The following is an 18,397-nucleotide window of genomic DNA, read 5'->3' on the forward strand; positions in this document are numbered from 1 at the left end:
TGATCCCGGTGTTAGTCAGTGATTTCTATTGCTTAGCCCTGCAGATACTAATTACAGTGTATCAAAACCGATTGTTAAGAATGATTTCACGTACTCCTGAAGCATTACCTTAACTGTTTGCACTCTTTGCATCATGAATCAGAAAGTTGGGAGGATAATATACGTAAGTCACGCAGGTACAATATATGTAACCGTAATGACTTTGTAAATGATTTTGACATTATTTACTCATTACATTTTACAGGGATTCTGAAGATTATCACAGACATGTTCATGCCACACATTGGTTTGTCAGAGCTGGAAGATGAGTGCTTCTCAAAGGTCCTTCCGAAGGTATTGTGATCTGTCCTATCAGAATTTGAGCATAAACTCATATTGTTAATGTGTCATCTTTGTTCTGTGGCACAAATGTGTAGGCTGCAACAGTGTTTGACAGCATGGTCAAAGAGATTCTGGACCAGGTTGGAGGATTGTCCAGCCAAAACACAGAACTTTGTGCTTTTCTCAGAAAAATACTGGAGGTACTGTAATACAGATCACAATGTACTTTCTGTGTTGCATTTAGACGCTCGCTCATGAAACGTACGTTTTTTGTTTTGTTTCAGTCAATGATGCAGATCATTGATTCCCTGTCAGCCTGTGTACGTCATGTTGGGTCGTTTGAGGAAGTTCCATTTTTAGATGCAATCCGTTCTTTACCCACTTTTGTCCTGAAAATTCTTAAGAATACATTTCAACATTGTCGGGTCAGTTTGTTGGCCTTGTGCTGTCATTATTCCACACATGCATGTTCCCTGTGTTTGTCATTTTTGTTTCTGGTCATTTTTGTTTCTTAGGACAGTGAGGTGGTTTATTGTGGCCGTCTGTCCCTTGTTGGAGATCTTCTACAGGCCCTATTTAAAGCCGCCTTCTCCCTCCAGAAGGGTCTACTGGAGGTTTTGGACCGTGTCTCTGTGGACAGCAGTTCGTCTGATGAAGAGGTCTCTGACATTGTTACTGGTACTGTACATACTGCGTCTGTAATTTTTGTTTAAATCCTGTTAAAAACCTATCATCTTCTCTCAGAAGAAAATGTTGGGTTTGTTTCAGGTTTTCCTATTCAGTACTTTATAAATATGTATTTTACAAATGTATGAATTACCATACTTACTCACTTGCTTACTTAGATATTTAATTTTACTTTCTTTTTTTTTTAAGTGATTCACAGTCTGCTGGATATTTGTTCTGTCATATCTAATCTGGACATTGCTCTTCATGCAAACACATGGAAATTTCTTATCAAGTCAGTTTTAGCATTTTAACATTTCATATAAAAAAAACAGCATTTGTAATGTTTATTCAACTTTTATATGTTATTTCAGACACAGTCTGAAGTACCACTCACTGGTGGAGGAACACCTTCGTCATGAAGACATCTGCACTGCCCTGTGTGAAAACCTGTTGACTTCTTTTAAAAACTGTCTGGAGATGACTGAACAGATGCAAATATCTGGTTTGCAGGTCATGGTTTATTATTTTGTTGTATTAAAATAGTTATTCAGTTGTCAGGCCACTTTACATGATATCAGCTATAAAAACGGCTGTCATCAGCAGAATCGTGCCCATTGTGGTGTTGTTTTGTCCCAGAGTTTTTTTTAGAATAACTGATTTATTGTCCTCTTCTCTTTGGCTTTAGACAATGTGAGGTCTTTGGTACATGTGATTAATTTTTCATTTCCATTGTTAAAGTTCTCATTTGTCCTTCAAAAGGAGACTGCACAAACCCCTGAACTAAAGTTGTTTCAGAAATCTGCAAAGATGTGCAGATTCTTTGGGAACACGCTGGTACATTACATAAAGGTGATCATAACAAAACCATTAATTTCGATCATAATGCTTTGAAGCTATACGTGTACCGTTGTCTTTTTTTCTTTTAGGAGTTCAGTATTTTTATGACAAAGTATTGTCGCTGCTTTTATCAACTTTACCTTGAGATTACAAGGTACATATATATAATTTGAATGTTATTTTTTGTGTTTGAACCACTCATCACTGCAAATATTTATTGTGTTTTACAGTAAGTTCCCACCAAGTCTGAGTGCTCCCCTGCTTCCCCCTGGTTTATCAGAGGAGCTTAATGTCGCTGCTCGGATCCCTCTGGATGCGCTGTTGTTCCAGCTGCTGCCACTACGAGCCTTTGCTGAAGTTGTCCTTCAGCCAGATCCAAGTTTGTTTAAAAAATAAATGCCGTGCATCAGTGACGATTGTGGTTATTACATTCATCGTAAACTGAAATCTCATACACAGAACTAGTTACTGAGCAGGAGCTGGCTCAGTGCCTTTTGTTGGTGAGTGTCATCGATCAGCTGGCCTCTCAACCTGAGGATGTGCAGCAGCTGTGGTGCACTGGGAGTCAGTTCTCAGAGGAAGTCCAAAGGTGAACTGTCACTTCATAATTGAAATGCAGAGGAACCCTACGTTTGACTTCATTTATCTCTTCAGGCTTCCTTTGTATGACGCGGTGTTCACGAGTTTCCGCAGATGTTCCACTGAGAGGAGGGTCCCAGTGCTGTTGCCAGGGGTGATGATGAACGGTCAGGCACAGACTCTGGCCACACTTCATCAACATGTTTGTGTTCATGTCTGTGCCAATGTGGCTGCACTGCCCCCACATTTCTTCACAGTGCTGGTAAGTGCAAAATCATGCACTCCACAGCTGCACCGGTGACTGTTCCTTTACTTTTTACTCCCTAAAATCTACACAAGTTGCAGTACATTCACTTCCAATTGCTGATTTCATACAGGGTTAGTACTACTGTATGTGCGTAACGTGGGAAACGAAGCAGGCTGTTTTTTTATCGTATCTCTTTAGACAGGATTTCCACTCATTCATTTGCTGCTTCACTTTCATTTTCTTTGTATGTGCCACGTTTATTTTACCCACTGTTGACTCTGGCATACTGAGTTCCTCACGGATTTAAATTTCCTTTCGGTTTTATCATCTATTTGCAGGAGCAGTGTTTGGTTCGTGCTGTTTTACAGGCTGATACTCACACTGCTTTGTTGGCAATAGACATTTGGTGTTTCACAGCACGGTATATATATATATTTTATTACCATTCATTAACTGATTTTAGATCGGATACTCAATCTACTAGAAGTACTGATATGTCTAATAAGCAACAATGCCTGTGCTTGCAGGTATGGGACAGCAGAGCTTTGTCTGCATCATGCCCTCCTTGTTGCTCAGATGGTGCGTAATAGTTTCTACAGAATCTCTACTATCCAGCACTGTGTCCCTGAAAATCCTCTCATTCTTCCAGGTGAAAACTAGCGCCACTGGATCCTACCAGTCATCCCACCTGGGCCTTTTGCTCAGGCGTATGGCCTTCCTCATCACACCTAATCATCAGGTTTGGAAAAAGGCATTTTAAAGATGGTTCTGTTTATATCAACATAAAAGTAAATTTTATTTGTCATTGTATAATTGCACAATTGTAATTAAACTGCGTTCAAGTGTTGGGTTAGTCCAGAGCCAAAGCGACTAATGATGTTTTCCTGCGACATTATTTTCTTTTTCCTTTTTACTGTAATTATAAACCAAAGGTAATTCAATAGAATAGTTTCCATACTTTTTCCATGCTACTTTTTAAAGATTTTTTGTTTTTATTTTAGATGGCGTTTGTGGACGAGTTCCCTCCATCAGTAATGGAAAACCTGACCTTGTGGAGTCATATCCTTCTCAAAGCTTTTTCTCACGAAGCACGATGTGCGATTGAGTCTGGTGTTCTTGGTCTGGCTCAAAAAATGTTGAGTGACTGGCAAAATGATGACTGCAAACTAGGGCAAGTTAACACAATGGTAAGGGCAAAAACCTTTATACCCTATTATTATACCTTAACGATAATGTAGCTGTAAACATTTAACAACTCTTAAGGAACCTGACCTTAATGTGACAAATAAAATGGTCATGGAAACCATGAACTGTTTTTTTTATCAACACACTGGTGGAGAGCTGTGAATGCTTATCTCCTTAGCAACTGTGGGTTTGCAGAAAATACTTACTCATTTATTAGTTCAAGCGTTAGGGAGGAACGTTGTTTGTAAAAAAACTGATAAAGACATCCTTTTAGGTGTGACTGTAGTCAGACTGAAATTAATGTTCATGTTGCAGACATGAACATAGAATTTCCAAAGAATAAAAAAAAACAACTGAACAATAAACCTCTTTCCAGAACCAAGTGCTGTTGGGCCTCCTAGTGGTGACTCGTGGACAGACAAGTGCAGAAAGCCATTGTGCAGAAACTGTAGGAAAGATGATTACCCAGATCTGGTTCCGAATGAGTCCAAACCAGGTTAGATGCACAGAAGGTACTGAAGTATTTGTAAATAAAAAAATAATGCAGTGTTTGCTTTCAACCAGATAAAATCGTATCCAATGCTTCAATATACTTTGGAGCTTCTTCTGCAAATATCTACAGTCTTGGTGAAGAACATGGAGACTCAAATCATTTATCAGGTATTGCCATACTTTTGACAATTCATTTGCTATTAAGTGCCATTCACTCATGTTTTGTTCAGGCCCTGTTATGTGTGGAGGCTGTGGCGTCTCTGAAGTCTGTGGATGAACTGCTACTGGTTGCCCTAGAGTTTCTGTCCTCACTAGGAAAGATATTTGTTCCACCTGACTGCCAGGTACTTGGGCCTTTAAAAAAAAAAAAAAGTTAAGACTTAAGACTGTTTTAAATGCTACTTTAACTTCCCCCAGAGCCAAATTCTGCCAAGGTTAAGTGGCCTTTTTAGGATGCTTCTCATCAGCCCATCGTGGGTTCTACAGCAGCACGCACTAGAAGCATTTTCTCAGTTTGCAGAGGTACACTGGATTGTTGTAGTAAATGCCAATAAAGAGTAATGCGAAACTGACAAGTATTAAAGTATGTTTCTTTTTCAGAGCACAAATCACGAAGAGGTCATTTCTCAAAGTCTCTGTGAAGAGGAAACTAAAACGGTGGTGGTCAACTATTTGAGCAAGGTAAGAAACTGAAATCACATCCTCAATGTAATGCAACCACGTAAGTGCTAAATGTATTGTTTTAGACTGTAAAAGAACTAGAAGAACGGGCTGCAAGACTTGAAAGACTCAAGATGGAAACCCAGGTGATAGACAGGTTTAATGAGAAGCTTGAGATGGACGAGGGTCTTGTCAACTTGCCCGAAGAACCCGATGCTGACGCTGAGGTACGCAAAGCAATTTAAATGTAAAAATACACATCAGCGTTTCCCATAAATAAACCCTGTTGCATAAGCGGCTGCAGAATAAATTTGAATGATAAATTACATCATCATAAACCTATACAGGAACTAAACTGGTTGAAAAACAGATAAGAAGACTTGGCAAGTTATATTATTCAAGATTTTTTTTTTTGTATAAATATTTTTTTTTTTTAATTAATAAATTGGGATGGCCAGTAACCCTAGTCCTCCCTGTATCAGCTTAAATCTCTGTGAAACACTGATTGTTCTTGTCATGACTTTTACGTTATTAAATCTTTTCAGCCACGTCCAAAAAGGCCTCGTCAAGAGTGCAGTCAGGAGCAGGATTACCGTTGCCATATTGAAACAGCGGAGAATTCCCTGAAAGCCCTACAGCGCCTTCTGGAGGACAAAAGTGACACTCATGAGACTCCTCTGTGGGTGGAATCTAGATTAGAAGACCTCCACAAGCTTCTATCGATCATCACTCAAGCCAAGCACACTACATAGAATGTTCCTATTATTTTGTCATGTGTACCGAATTGTACTTGTCTATTTTAATGTAACATAGTAAAACGTTTTATTCTGAAACTTGTCTGTATTTTTCAATTAGTGATGGTGAATTATGCATTTGTTTGATACCTCTATAAGTAAGCTGAGGGTGGGGAAAAAAAAGCAATAGAACTTAACAAAATATTTATTTCACCAACAACCAAAATTCTAATAAATTATGTAATCTCAGATTCACATTGTTTTGAAGTGCAACCTCTTGATTAAATCTACACGCCCAAGATGGCACAGAAAGAAAAAGCATAAATTTAAATGTCACATATGATAATTTAACTATGGTACCATCAGTTGGCAAAGCATTTTTGTTGTCCATCCAGGAAAATCCTTTATACCCGAGCTGAAATTAATCACCTTGGTTGTCTTGGAAGCACTAATCCACTGTTTATTATCCCTTCATTCTCCATTTTCAGTTAAACGATGATGCTTGGATGATCAAATTTCACCAGGCACTTTCATCCTCCCAGTTCAAGTCATCTTCATCGCCCCAACCATCCGCTTCATTCTGAGGGAAAAAAAAACAGACTTGCTTTCAAAACTACCAAACAGAAAAGAGATCAAATTGCTAAATCTGTCCATTCGTCTGTAACATACAGATGGTTGCAATCCAATAAGAATTTGGATTCCCAACCTTTTTTTATTTTTTTATTTCCCTTAATGTCAAGCCCAGCCTATCCCACGCACTCACCTCCGTCACATTGGCAGCAGCAAACTTGGCAGTGAACAGAGTATCTCCAGGTAAATCTTCAGCTTGTGGCTTTTCACTCAAAGCTAGAGACAGTCCATCGCTCCCACTGCTCTCCTCAGTGAACAAAGCTGGAGATGACAGTTTGATGTCCGGCACCATATCTGCAAACAAGTCCAGCTCTGGGTCCTCCTCCACTTTCCTTTTCACTTTGATTGTGAACTCTTCTCCTAATCCCCCTGTGCCACCAATTGGTATTGTTCCCTTGGGTTTGGATGGCTTTTGTGTATCCTCTTCAGTCCGAGCCCAGCTACTGTCCCAAGAGGAAGTGGTTCTGTCCAGAGTGGACTGCTGCACAGTGGAGGTTAGCTTCAGGGCTTTAGAAGAAGTAGCTTTATGTTTTACAGGGGTAGTAGTAGTCGATTTGGGTCGATCTTGGGTGACTGGGTCTAAGACAGGAGCTGTTGGAGACAGATCTGGGCTAGCTTCAGTGTCAAAGTCTTCCCAGGGCTCCTGCTCTGCATTACGTGATGTTAGAGCTACACTGTTGCCCGTGGAAATGCTAGCAGAGGACTCAATCTGGATCTGAACCGGTTTGACCTCTCCAGTGTCACTGTCCTCAGGGTCACTCCAGTCGGGCCAGTCCTCTGCTGGTCTGTCTGACCTGAGTGGCTGCTCTGGGCTGTATGACAGTGGCTCCACTTCAGTTTTGTGGTGAAATCCATTCAATGGAAGAGACAGCTGCCGACTGACATCTAGAAAACAGGCATACATTATCTATGAAGCATTATGGAGCAGTCCTGTCTTTACTTTACTACTGTTACAGTAGTAAAAAGTTTTGTACCTGATTTTAATGAGAGGGGGTAAATGTTTGAAGACACTGCCTCTGTAGATTTGTGAAACAAATGTATAACTTTTGATGGCTGAGCTATCTGAGGCTGACAGACTCCAACATTATGAACAGGTGAATCTACAAACAGACACACAAGAGATTTACAATCCATCAAACTGGACTTGGCATCGTAGAGTCTACAGTGAACACTTACTTTCCGGGGAGACTTCAGTTGACCTGCTAAAGTTGGGTGTAGTGCGTTTGAAGACCTTGGTTCTTTCTCCTCCAACAACAACTTGAGCTCCGAGCAGCGGCACCAGCACAGCTAGACTCTGCAGCGTCATGGCAACCAGAGAATCATTGGTGTCTCTCATTCCCAGCAAAACCTGCAAATATAAACACACAAAAAGTAGCTATAAACATGACAGTCCAAAATACAAACCATTTCCATGACTTTAGGACGTGGCGAGTATTTGTAGACACAGCATAATGTGATTAAAATATATGTACCTGAGGTAGGATCTGATTTTTAAGTTCATCGTGGGTGAAGAACTCTGAGTAGATGTGGATATGAGTCAGCAATACCATCCTAATGTGCTCCTCTTTGACCTTAAAGAGCTTCAGAAGTTGAGGAATCACATGTTTTCGATAAAGGGCCAGAGAAAGCAGACATTCCTCGGAGCCATCACCACTGCTGGATTCTACAAAGGAGTTATAAAGACACACAAATACTAAAAATGGCGTAATAAGGGTGACCAGATGACAATATTTGAAATTCGTAATGGGGCTCAGGGGCGGGTATACGATTCGAGTCACGCCTCTGTTAAATGTCACAAGAAGTGTTTTAGGTGTATTTTTCCCCTCTTATTACCTGTGCAATTTAGCGAGGAGATGAGTGCGCAAAGCATAAGAGGTAGGATACCGATTTTATAAGTGAGAGATAGACATAAGTTTCAACACTGGCACATTTGGACTTTTGTGCCTCGACTGTAACTCTGAGCGTCCTGACTGTTTGACTGTCCTCAAAGTTTCCATCATCTGTCACAGTCCCAGTTCTGAAAACCAGGACTAAAGCCTCAATTTCGGGACCTTCTCAAATTTTTGGGGACGTCTGGCCACCCTAGGCATCATATCAATGTCAATATGAATTACCCTTCTTTGGCTTTAGAAGATGAGGGAGGAAACTCCTGACTGCCATGGGCTCTGCAAAAACAAGAGAGTTGAGCAGTTCAGGGACAAGACGAGCGGCTATAAGCTCCTCCGGAAGGCTCTGGACCCGGTCCAGTAAAAACCTGTATAAACAGACACAGAACATTTTATATTGGAACGGAAACATTGTTCAGTCAAACCAAATTGAATAAAAATATAATAAAATATATATAACATGTATCTTACTTAAAGAACTCATTCTTCTCTTCTTCTGTTTTCAGAGTCAAACTTTTCAAAAAGTTCATCACTTCCAGAAAGTCATTTCTTTTAATGAGAAAAAAAAAAACATATAGTAAATATAAGATATGGAGCTGTTTGACACTGATTTAGAAGAAAATAATGATACAAACCTGAAGAAGTCATGCGTGAGCAGAGAGGTCAGCGACGGCCTATATGATGGGTCTGGATTCAGAGGACCAGTGAGCAAAGAAGTCTTTAGCCTGTCTACCAGGTCCTGCGTTACTGAATATGAACAATTATGAAAATTAAAATCATTTCAGATCATAATGGAAAGAAAAGAAATAGAAAACCTACTTTACCATAACCATTCAGCAAAGGGATAAGAGCCTCAACCAGGATCCCAAAAGAGTAACAGTCTCTGGAAAAAGCATATTCCTCTGGAAGCTTAACAAAACCCTCAACCTGTTGAACATCATTATGTTTCAACTCAAGTGTGACAAAATAGTCGGAACACAAGCACTTGCATAAATGTAACACAATTACCTGTTCTTCTGGAGGAATACATCTTTCATCTCTTACATTTTTTATTGTTAAAAGAAACTGAGAAAGTGGAGACAAAGAGTGAATTAAATATCAATTCTAAAACCAACAGCAAAAACAGATGTTGTATTGTTTTTGTACTTCAGGAGTTGCTTCATAAAATGTGCACACAGTTTCCATTCCACCCAACTTCCAGTGACCATCTTCACTAACAAAAACTGAGGACAGGCACACATTGTTGTGACTCAGTTTTCCCTGTTTTTGAAAAATAAAAATAAACTGTGCTTAGTTATTTATGTTATCTTTAACAGTCATGAGGTAATTTAGGCCACTTACCCTTTCATGTAAAAATATCAGTGCCTGTAGAATATCATAAAGTCCTGCACATATTTCCTCTGGGGAGAGACTGTCCAGCAGCAGCTCCAGTGGTTGTACACGTTCGGTGACCAAATGGATCCCTCCATCCTGGACTGAGCAGGACAAAAAACGCAGCAGGCACGGGTGTCTCAGTGTCTTCAGATGCTGCAAACAAAACCAGATGGAATGTTATAAAAATGTTATAAGCTTGACCGTCCCATGGAGATCCGCTATGTTATGGGGTTTTGGCAAACATTGTACTAGCCTAACAGTAGCTAAAAACAATATAAACAAGTAAGAAAAGAGTTGTGGACCAACTCCACTTGCTGGCGGATCACTTCTGGTAAAAACATTGAACCTCTTAACCCCCACCTGAACGCCATAAAAAAGCAACAAAAGAGCAAGAAGAAACGGGTAAAAATTAGAAGATAAAGAATGTGACAAAAGTGATGACAACATGGCAATAATGCGAGGAAAAAGTTCTGTTTAGATCAGTTTTATGGGTTTTGGCTTTCAAATGAGGCACTGGCCTATAGGCTGTTAGCTCCTGTCAAGAAGCTTTTAGATTTGGGTAAAGCTGAACTGGAGAAAATGTGCTAAGTTAAGACGGGTGGTAAGACGTTAATACACAGTAGTGTCCAAATGCATTAGGTGAACAATAACTCCAGTATTTTATGTTTCATAATCTCCATTGGTTTATTATGCAACAGAGATATTAACAGCTCTCCCAAGCTCTACTGTCATGATGCATTGTCTAATTTAACTTTAAGTGCACTGCACGTGTTGCAAATAATACATCAAGAAAATGGCATGATTAATTTTGAGCTCACAATTTTAAACATTGACAATTTGAACCATATTGACAAGTGCCGCTGGTGGATGTCAAGAACCTTGAAATGCTTTCTTATTCTACTGTTTCTGTCTAGAAGCACTATAAAACACTCTGACACTCCCTCTGCAGTGGAATATTAGTGGCATGTCATCTTATAGGCATACCTTAGCAGCTTTATTGACTTTGTCTTCGCTGCCTCTCTTGTGAACAAAAACGGAGGCAGGTTTGCTGTCCTGGAGCACGGCGGAGTACATTGTTGGGCCGGAGGGGAAAGTGAGAAGCGGCTTTTCCAGTCTGCAGTTCCGCACCGCGCTGCTCTCCGCCCCCATGGCCGCGCTTCTTCACTCGGACCTGAACATGCACACAAACTGCAATTAATCATAAAGCGAGGTGGCGCTGTCATCCGCTGAGGCTGTAAACTATTCCCATAAACAAAATCAAACAGTATCGAAACACAGCAAGATACCTCAATTTGAACACTGCCACGGCTGAAGAAGTTAGCCCGTGTTCCTGGTTCCTGGCTAACCTCAAGCTATGTCAGCCAGCTGTCATAGCTAAACTTGACAATCGTCCTTCTGCGTCAAGAGGAACATGATATCAGCGAAGCTGCATAAAAATATCCCCCGAAAAATCTCGAAATGGCAAAGTTTAGATGTAAAAACACAATAAAGAAAACCAAATTGAGGAAAGGCTACTAAGGAGTGAAAGCTACGCTGTAAACACAAATCTTTTCCGGTTAGGACAAAACCATTGCAGGAGGGGTTGAGAAGCCGTGTAAAATAATGATGCAAAAATAATCTTGTAATAGAAGTGATTCAGACATCGTATATTTAATTCTATGTCTCAACCAAATGATGACATAAATATTCTGAAAATGTGCGCAGACTGCATTTACTTTTTTACTATAACTAACATTAGTAACCCCTGCATGAGTTCGTAGATGGTGGAGTCTATAGTGGTGCGAGACAACGCAAATCGGAAACGTGACTGTACTTTATGACTGTCATATGACCTTTTTAAATACAGTCAAAATATTAAAAATATTGGATGCAATTATCTTAGATTTGTTATTCCACCAACGCTAAAAAGGTGCATTTTAAAACGATGAACTATGTTTATCTCTGTAAATATTTTTTACACTCGAAATTTAATTTGGGTGAAAATGACTGTGTTTTTGAAGAACATCTGTTTTTCACTCTCTGGGACAGATTTTGTTTATGGGTTTCATATAATAATTTAGGAATAATGTCTATACAGATATTAAATTCCTAACTAGTTTGGAGAACAAAACAAAACAATTTACAGTTAAAAAATGTATTATTATGGCAAATTTTTTAATTTAATTAAAAATGTACACACATATAAATTTGGTTTCACTAAACCTGCTTTTATTGTCTTTCTAAAAGAACTAGTATCTCTGAAGGACTCTTTAAAACTCTTACGCACCTTAATGTTTTGACTGTAATATAGGCTACTGTAATATTCTATATTTGCAATGTAAGTCTGTAGGCCTCATTTGTTAATACTACTACTACTACTACTACTACTACTACTACTACTAATAATAATAATAATGATAATAATAATAATAATAATAATAATAATAGTAATAATAATAATATTGTTTTAATGAATATTCGGGCTCATCCTCTATTTATTAGGAATAAAAATTCTACAAAAACATGTTTTATTCTTGGATTTTAACTTTACTACAAACACTACTCCACTTATCGAAGGTCCCTATGTTATCTAATGCACAAGGTTTATCACTTACATCTCATGTTTGTGGCTTGACATACAGGAAACAAAAAAAAAAAGAAGAAATGCAGATTTGGTAACAACATCCTCTGTCAGAGGAAGTGACAGTTTCTATATTCATTTTTGGGCAAGTTAACTCAGTCAGTGACGAACCAACCGCACCCAGCAAAAAAGACCAAGGGTTTGCGCTGACTGAAGGACCAAGACCCAGTTATGGATGAACTTGGTAAGATTGATTTACTTATTACATAGACTAGAAGTGACACGCTCGAAGTGGCTGTCTTTACTAAAATATAGAAGGAATGGTTTGACTTAGTTTTCTTCACAGCATGATAACAAGCTGACAAGAGGTATGCATTTTGCAGCACTACATGTTATTAAAATACTAATGTTTTTGGGCAAATTACACTCTTGGGGTTAGGGCAAGCATTAGGACTTATCTATTACCAAGAAATAAATTAGGTGCATTCGCCTCTTATCCAAAAGGCTTCGTCAGTGCCCTAAGGTTCAGCTCAGCTCAACAGCTCAGATTAAGACCCCAAAGAGGAGTTTAGCTTGGCTTCGTCCCACCCCATTAACAGCTATTCTCACCTGTAGGTAAATATCATTGTAATTCTAAAAGATGTACTACAGAGTACAGAAGAAGACTAAAGAACCTTCATTGAACATATTGGGCACAATGTAGTTATTTTGTTCTAATGTTTATGTAAGACCAAAAACAGCAACATAACAACAATGCTATTCACACAGCAGAACATTATTTAATGCATTGTACAAACAACCAAATGGACAGTGGTTTGCTGTACCATAGTCTCAAATGAGTGTGATAAAGTTGTTATAACATTATGACATTGTGAGTTTCACTTCTGCAACATGTTTTCTAAAATTCCTGAAAGTACAGCTGTACACATTTGTCCTCTGAGAAAAAATCTTGTTACACTAAAATAGCTGAATGGAAAAAAGAAAAAAAGTCTAAATCAAATATTTATATACGTATACTTTTCTAGATTTTATTTAAATATCTCCTTTTTGTTGCAGACTTGTTGCTTGAAGAGCTGGCATTAAACCCATCTGGCTCAGAAAGCAAAGTAAATGGCGAGGTACTAAATGTTATACAATCAGAATTATATGTTGGAATTTATCCATACATCTTAAAATGTTTTTGTACCGTCAGTTATCCTCAAACCATTTCTGTGAACTTACCAAGAATGTCAATACCCCTTCAAATGTCTACAGGTGAGTTATTGTTTTTCTCAGCATTTTCATGGACATACATAAGGAAACTTAAATGTGAACATTTTATTAATAAGACAACTGACTTAAGTTTTGAAACTTTTTCAGCGCACCCCCAGCTCCTGTGGCTGCAACAGACAGAAATGTATCTCCAACTGAAGAACTGGAGTCAGTCTTGGAAGATCTCTTGGGTCTGGCGTGTCAGGTAAATCCCACCCTAGAAGAGAAAAGTTCTTAGTTAGAGTTACTTGAGTTACTTAAAGTTACTTGGAGATGAGGCTTTGAGGAAGCGAGAGGACAAAAAATATCTTCACTTTCTTCTCTGAGCACAAAAATCAAATTGCCAACAGGTGGCAGTATTGTACTACTTTATACCTCCTCATTGTAATACAGAGGAAGTTTCTTGTTTTTGCTGGAAAGTAACACAAGTAGGCCTAACTAACTGGACAAAAAAATGTGATTAATCAGAAAAAAAAGTATTTTTTAGAACAGTTCTTGTTGTAGAAGTATGAATATGAGCTGTAGTGCTTAGTTATCATCTTAGTGGATCCTAAGATGATAACTGTGGTGGTTAGTTATCATCTTAGTGGATCCTTGCACACATCTCCTCTATATCTGCATACATAGGACCAAGAACCCAAGGAAAGCCCTCCTCCACTTGCACAGAAACGGTCTGTGAAAAGAAGAGAAGAAACGTCACAAGAAGTAAACAGCAACACTGAACCAAAATGTTCACCTTCAACGTCAAAAAACAACGACTCAATAGATGAGCTTCTGGGAGGCCTGAGCTCTGACCTGGAGAAGATCGGTGTCAAGACGACAGCTAAAGGCCACTGTGCAGCCTGTCAAAAGGTCATTGTGGGAAAGGTAAGTGAAATCCCATATTCAGTGGGTCCTGAAAGTTTTTAGACCTCTTTCAATATTTGTTTTGTAAGGATTAAACAACGAGGAGCCGTGCATTCGACGGTTATAATGCACGACGCGGAGTCAAGAACACCACGACGCGCAGCGGAGTTACTCCGCGAAGTGCATTATAACCGTCGAATGCACGGCTCCGAGTTGTTTAATCCGCTTATACCATGGTCCCACAAACGTAACATTTATAATAAATATTTGTTTCATTTACTAAACTCACTAAATATGCCAGACCACCGGGACTATTTTATGTTGGTTATTAGCCGGTCACCGAAGGCTCGTCTCAGGGCGAGTCATTCTCCGCAGCTACGAGGATCTCAGTCAGGCGCAACCAAACAACATAAGCACACGCTGCATCGCCAGAATCACAACGCAACAGGACTAGCCCGGCACTTTTCCGTGGAAGTAAACACCGATGTGCGGCACTCGTGGGCAGGAGTTGTTTCACTTTTACGCTGTTTAATAGATCCATGTTTTTAACCTGAAGCTAGCTAGCTAGTTCAACGAGCTCAACTGTTTATGGAAACAGCTGCGGTGGAGTCGCTCACACCTGGGCCCCACGAACTGAAACTTTTATGATTGACTTTACTAATCCAGACAAATATGTTTAAATGCAGGATCATTTTATGTACGCCTGAAAATCATGAATAGTGCCTTAACCGTTTTCAATAGAAATGTAAAGCTCATATGTTATTAACAGTAGCTAACCTAGCTGCTCACTCTCCTCTACTTCCCATTTATCAAACATTTTGTTTTGGCCCAAAACGTTGAAAGTAAACAAAATCCATCTCATACGTTCTTGTCAGTCACTAATTACGTGTTTATCTGATTCAGCTGTGTCATGCGTTGCTATGGCGACGCCCACAGCGGAGTGATATCCCAGTGATTTAACTACCGGACTACGTGTGCGGTTATACGAAAATAATGCACGCTTGTTAGCACCCACCAGCCAATCAGAATCGAGTATTCACCCAGACCATGGTATAAACTAAAGTAATGCACTGTTTAATCTTCAACAAAAAAGATAAATAAGAATTTAAAATCAGTGCAACAATTCCTTTCCATCACTTACTGTCATAGTTGTGCTATATCAGTTGGTACACAGCCTTTAGGTGCAATGTAGGAGAATTGCATCTATTGCTGTGATACAGCGCACAAGTGGAATGTAGATTTTTTTAAAGAAAAACTTGAAAGGTTTAAATGACTGTTCTACATATAGATCAAGGCACATGTGTTGTTGTTGTTGTTGTTGTAGATAATCACAGCACTGGGAGAAACATGGCACCCAGAGCACTTTGTCTGTGCAGTTTGTAAGATGGAACTGAGCACAGCTGGTTTCTATGAAAGAGATGGGCGACCATACTGTGGCAAAGACTACCATGAGCTGTTCTCTCCTCGCTGTGCTTACTGCAAAGGACCCATTCTGCAGGTGAGTCTGTTTTTAAAAATCACACACATGTGCTGTTCTTTCAATATATTTTCTTTCATTTGGACCAAGAAAGACTTCTTGTAATTCTTATTGCATAAGGGATCGTATTGCTAATTTGTCCATAGTATGGTCAAAAATACATATCAATACATAGACTTCGTTTGAATTAAATGGTAATAACAAATTGTTTGATTTGGGGGATTTTACAGAACATCCTGACTGCTCTAGATCAGACCTGGCATCCAGAGCACTTCTTCTGCACACATTGTGGAGACCCATTTGGATCAGATGGTTTATTGTTTTTTATGCTATATTTCTTTCTAAACAAATGTCACACAAACAGAAGTTTTTTAAAACATGTTTATCCCTTTTATTTTAGGTTTTCTGGAGAAAGACGGGAAGCCATATTGCTGCAAAGACTTCTATCATCTCTTTGCTCCAAAGTGCTCAGGCTGTGGGGAGCCGGTGAGGGAGAACTACCTGACGGCGGCCAATGGGACCTGGCATCCCGAATGCTTTGTCTGCGCTGTGAGTCTCTTACCACAACACCACGCACATGCATATAGTCAACGTTGTTCAATATTCAACATTTAGTGAGCGGAAAGTCAAATAACAAAACAACATACTTAATCACTCCATAAACATTATGCAAAGTAAAGTGAAAACCACATATCTCATCATCAACAAGTATTTTTTTTATTTTCAAAACAGGAAAAACTAGTCGACTATAAGGTTTCAGACCGAGCATCTTCAAAACGAAAGCCTGAGTGTGTCAATTTGCCTTGGCCAGAAGCTATGAAGGGGTTGGAAAGTCAAGCACCGTACAAATATTTTTCATCTTCGGTCCAATCCAATAGATTAATTTGTAAGTTTAGCTCAAAGTGTTGCTGTAAATGCATTGTGGAGTTTGTTGCAGTTTATAGCCTCGCATTTGTCATTATTTACCTTTCATTTGAAGAAAAAGTCACTTTATCTCAAACAAATACTCATCAAATACAAACAATTTTAAACCTAGAACAGCCATATTATTATTATTATTTTTTTCTGAACTGAACTTTTGTGATTTCCTTTTACGTGTTTAAACTTTTTGACTTTGGCTGTTCACATTGGCTTAGCCTCATGGCAAAAACAAGTAGAAAAAAAGAAGTTGAAAGAAATAGAAAACATCACTACTTTTAATAGTTCCACCTGCGTTTTATATGCGTATGACAAATTAATACCTCTGCCAAACTAAAATTATAACGACATCTGCTACATCCATAAACCTCAGGGTCCATAAAATATGGGTTAAATTGACAGGTGTTTTCATACATGTGAATTTTCCTCTTTTCTCTACCGTGATGCATTTTTTTTCTTCCAACTTCTTATTGACAATAATGAATCTGTTGGTACAATTCGTACCCTCATACACAACAGATTGTATTGTGGCGCTATCCATCAGAATCATTCGTTCCTCTGTAATTAAAGCTATTATTGGACCTTACTGGCACATGCATCACCTCTGTTCCACTCTTGCTGCTTACTGGCTACCTCACAAGAGAGCGTCAGTGCACACAATTTGGCCCATTTGAAAACTTGTTCATATGACATTTCTATTTTTTTTTTACCTGCTTTGAATACATTTTCTCAATGGAGATGATGCTTACTTGCATGTATGTATTTTTATGCCAACTCTCAACATAACATTTTTCCCCAATAGGACTGTCTGACCCCATTTTCCGGAGGTTCTTTTATGGAGCTGGACGGCCATGCCCTGTGTCCGCTGCACTTCCATTCTCGCCAGGGCACTCTGTGTGGCAGCTGTGGGGAACCGATCTCAGGACGTTGCATCTCGGCCCTGTCTCAAAAGTTTCATCCAGAGCACTTTGTGTGTGCCTTCTGCCTGCGCCAGCTCAGCCAGGGCATCTTTAAAGAACAGAAAGGGAAGCCATACTGCATCACTTGCTTTAACAAGCTCTTTGTATAAAGGCCAGGAGTAACTTGCAACAAACAAAAGCACTCAAGTGCAGTTACTTCAAATAATGTATACATTCTTGCAATTGCAGTACTCAAGTAGTGTGGCCATGCTTCAGCTGTATGTAATTTATTTGTTGTTGTTTCTCATTTGCAGTAAAACTGGATCATGTTTTAACCATGATTAATAAACAAGTTAGAATAATAAAGTGAATTCATGATAATAATAATGATAACATGATAGCTGATTGTATGTAGATGTTATCTAGTTGGGCCTGTGCCTGGCTCATGAACTTCACAAATGAGTCAGATTCATACAACTTTATTCATGGGCAATTCCTTCAGAGCAGCAAGTAAATAAGTAAGTGCTTTATTTTAACAAAATAGTGTTCAGGTGTTTGTCGTGAGCCACTACCACTGAGCCGCGCTGCCTTCTGACCAGCATGTTTTTGGAGGTAGAGGAAACCGCAGCACCCGGAGGAAACCTGGCTGGCTGCCCTCAGTCTCCTCCATTCCTCTGATCCTCTGAAACAGTGCACCGCCTCCTGGGTTTGTCCCTGTTTCAGAGCGTGGTGTCCTGCACTGGTCAGCTCCTCCACCTCCTTCCTCTTCTTCCTGTAGCTCACTCAGCTCCACAACAGTCTTTCACCATCTTCTGGGTAGAGCTTAGCAGTT

At 39.3% G+C, this 18,397-nt stretch overlaps 3 protein-coding genes across 7 annotated transcripts; 2 read left to right on the plus strand and 1 right to left on the minus strand.

The window, feature by feature from the left end:
- Nucleotides 1-128: 128 nt before the first annotated feature.
- firrm (fignl1 interacting regulator of recombination and mitosis) lies at nt 129-5,820 on the plus strand. 4 transcript variants are annotated; one of them, XM_079575365.1, is made up of 23 exons: nt 129-163; nt 245-333; nt 417-521; nt 606-746; nt 837-999; nt 1,198-1,282; nt 1,362-1,500; nt 1,750-1,839; nt 1,917-1,981; nt 2,058-2,206; nt 2,287-2,416; nt 2,482-2,668; nt 2,992-3,074; nt 3,181-3,232; nt 3,303-3,392; nt 3,655-3,840; nt 4,215-4,334; nt 4,403-4,498; nt 4,561-4,674; nt 4,748-4,852; nt 4,931-5,011; nt 5,077-5,217; nt 5,536-5,820. In XM_079575365.1, the coding sequence occupies exons 2-23, from the start codon at nt 268-270 to the stop codon at nt 5,740-5,742; spliced, it is 2,595 nt and encodes an 864-aa protein (XP_079431491.1). In that variant the 5' UTR covers nt 129-163; nt 245-267; the 3' UTR covers nt 5,743-5,820. The 4 variants fall into 4 exon arrangements, with proteins under 4 accessions (XP_079431491.1, XP_079431492.1, XP_079431493.1 ...); XM_079575366.1 differs by lacking the exon at nt 606-746; XM_079575367.1 differs by lacking the exon at nt 606-746 and having other exon boundaries at nt 921-999.
- A 363-nt stretch (nt 5,821-6,183) lies between these two features.
- On the minus strand, nt 6,184-11,161 carry scyl3 (SCY1-like, kinase-like 3). Of its 2 annotated transcripts, none has more exons than XM_079574549.1 (14): nt 10,921-11,161; nt 10,599-10,802; nt 9,582-9,767; nt 9,387-9,500; nt 9,249-9,305; nt 9,065-9,167; nt 8,876-8,987; nt 8,712-8,789; nt 8,469-8,608; nt 7,827-8,017; nt 7,531-7,702; nt 7,329-7,454; nt 6,488-7,239; nt 6,184-6,304 (listed from the first exon to the last, which is right to left on the minus strand). In XM_079574549.1, the coding sequence occupies exons 2-14, from the start codon at nt 10,761-10,763 to the stop codon at nt 6,242-6,244; spliced, it is 2,259 nt and encodes a 752-aa protein (XP_079430675.1). In that variant the 5' UTR covers nt 10,764-10,802; nt 10,921-11,161; the 3' UTR covers nt 6,184-6,241. The 2 variants fall into 2 exon arrangements, with proteins under 2 accessions (XP_079430675.1, XP_079430676.1); XM_079574550.1 differs by having other exon boundaries at nt 10,599-10,785; nt 10,901-11,161.
- Nucleotides 11,162-12,308: 1,147 nt separating this feature from the next.
- Nucleotides 12,309-17,886, plus strand: lpxn (leupaxin). Its single transcript, XM_079575260.1, has 9 exons — nt 12,309-12,418; nt 13,231-13,280; nt 13,367-13,428; nt 13,534-13,630; nt 14,053-14,292; nt 15,596-15,769; nt 15,979-16,060; nt 16,149-16,297; nt 17,469-17,886. Exons 1-9 carry the CDS (start codon nt 12,406-12,408, stop codon nt 17,733-17,735), a joined length of 1,134 nt encoding a protein of 377 aa, XP_079431386.1. The 5' UTR covers nt 12,309-12,405; the 3' UTR covers nt 17,736-17,886.
- Nucleotides 17,887-18,397: the final 511 nt, after the last annotated feature.

Source organism: Gobius niger, assembly GCF_951799975.1.
Source record: "Gobius niger genome assembly, chromosome: 17".
NCBI lineage: Eukaryota > Metazoa > Chordata > Actinopteri > Gobiiformes > Gobiidae > Gobius > Gobius niger.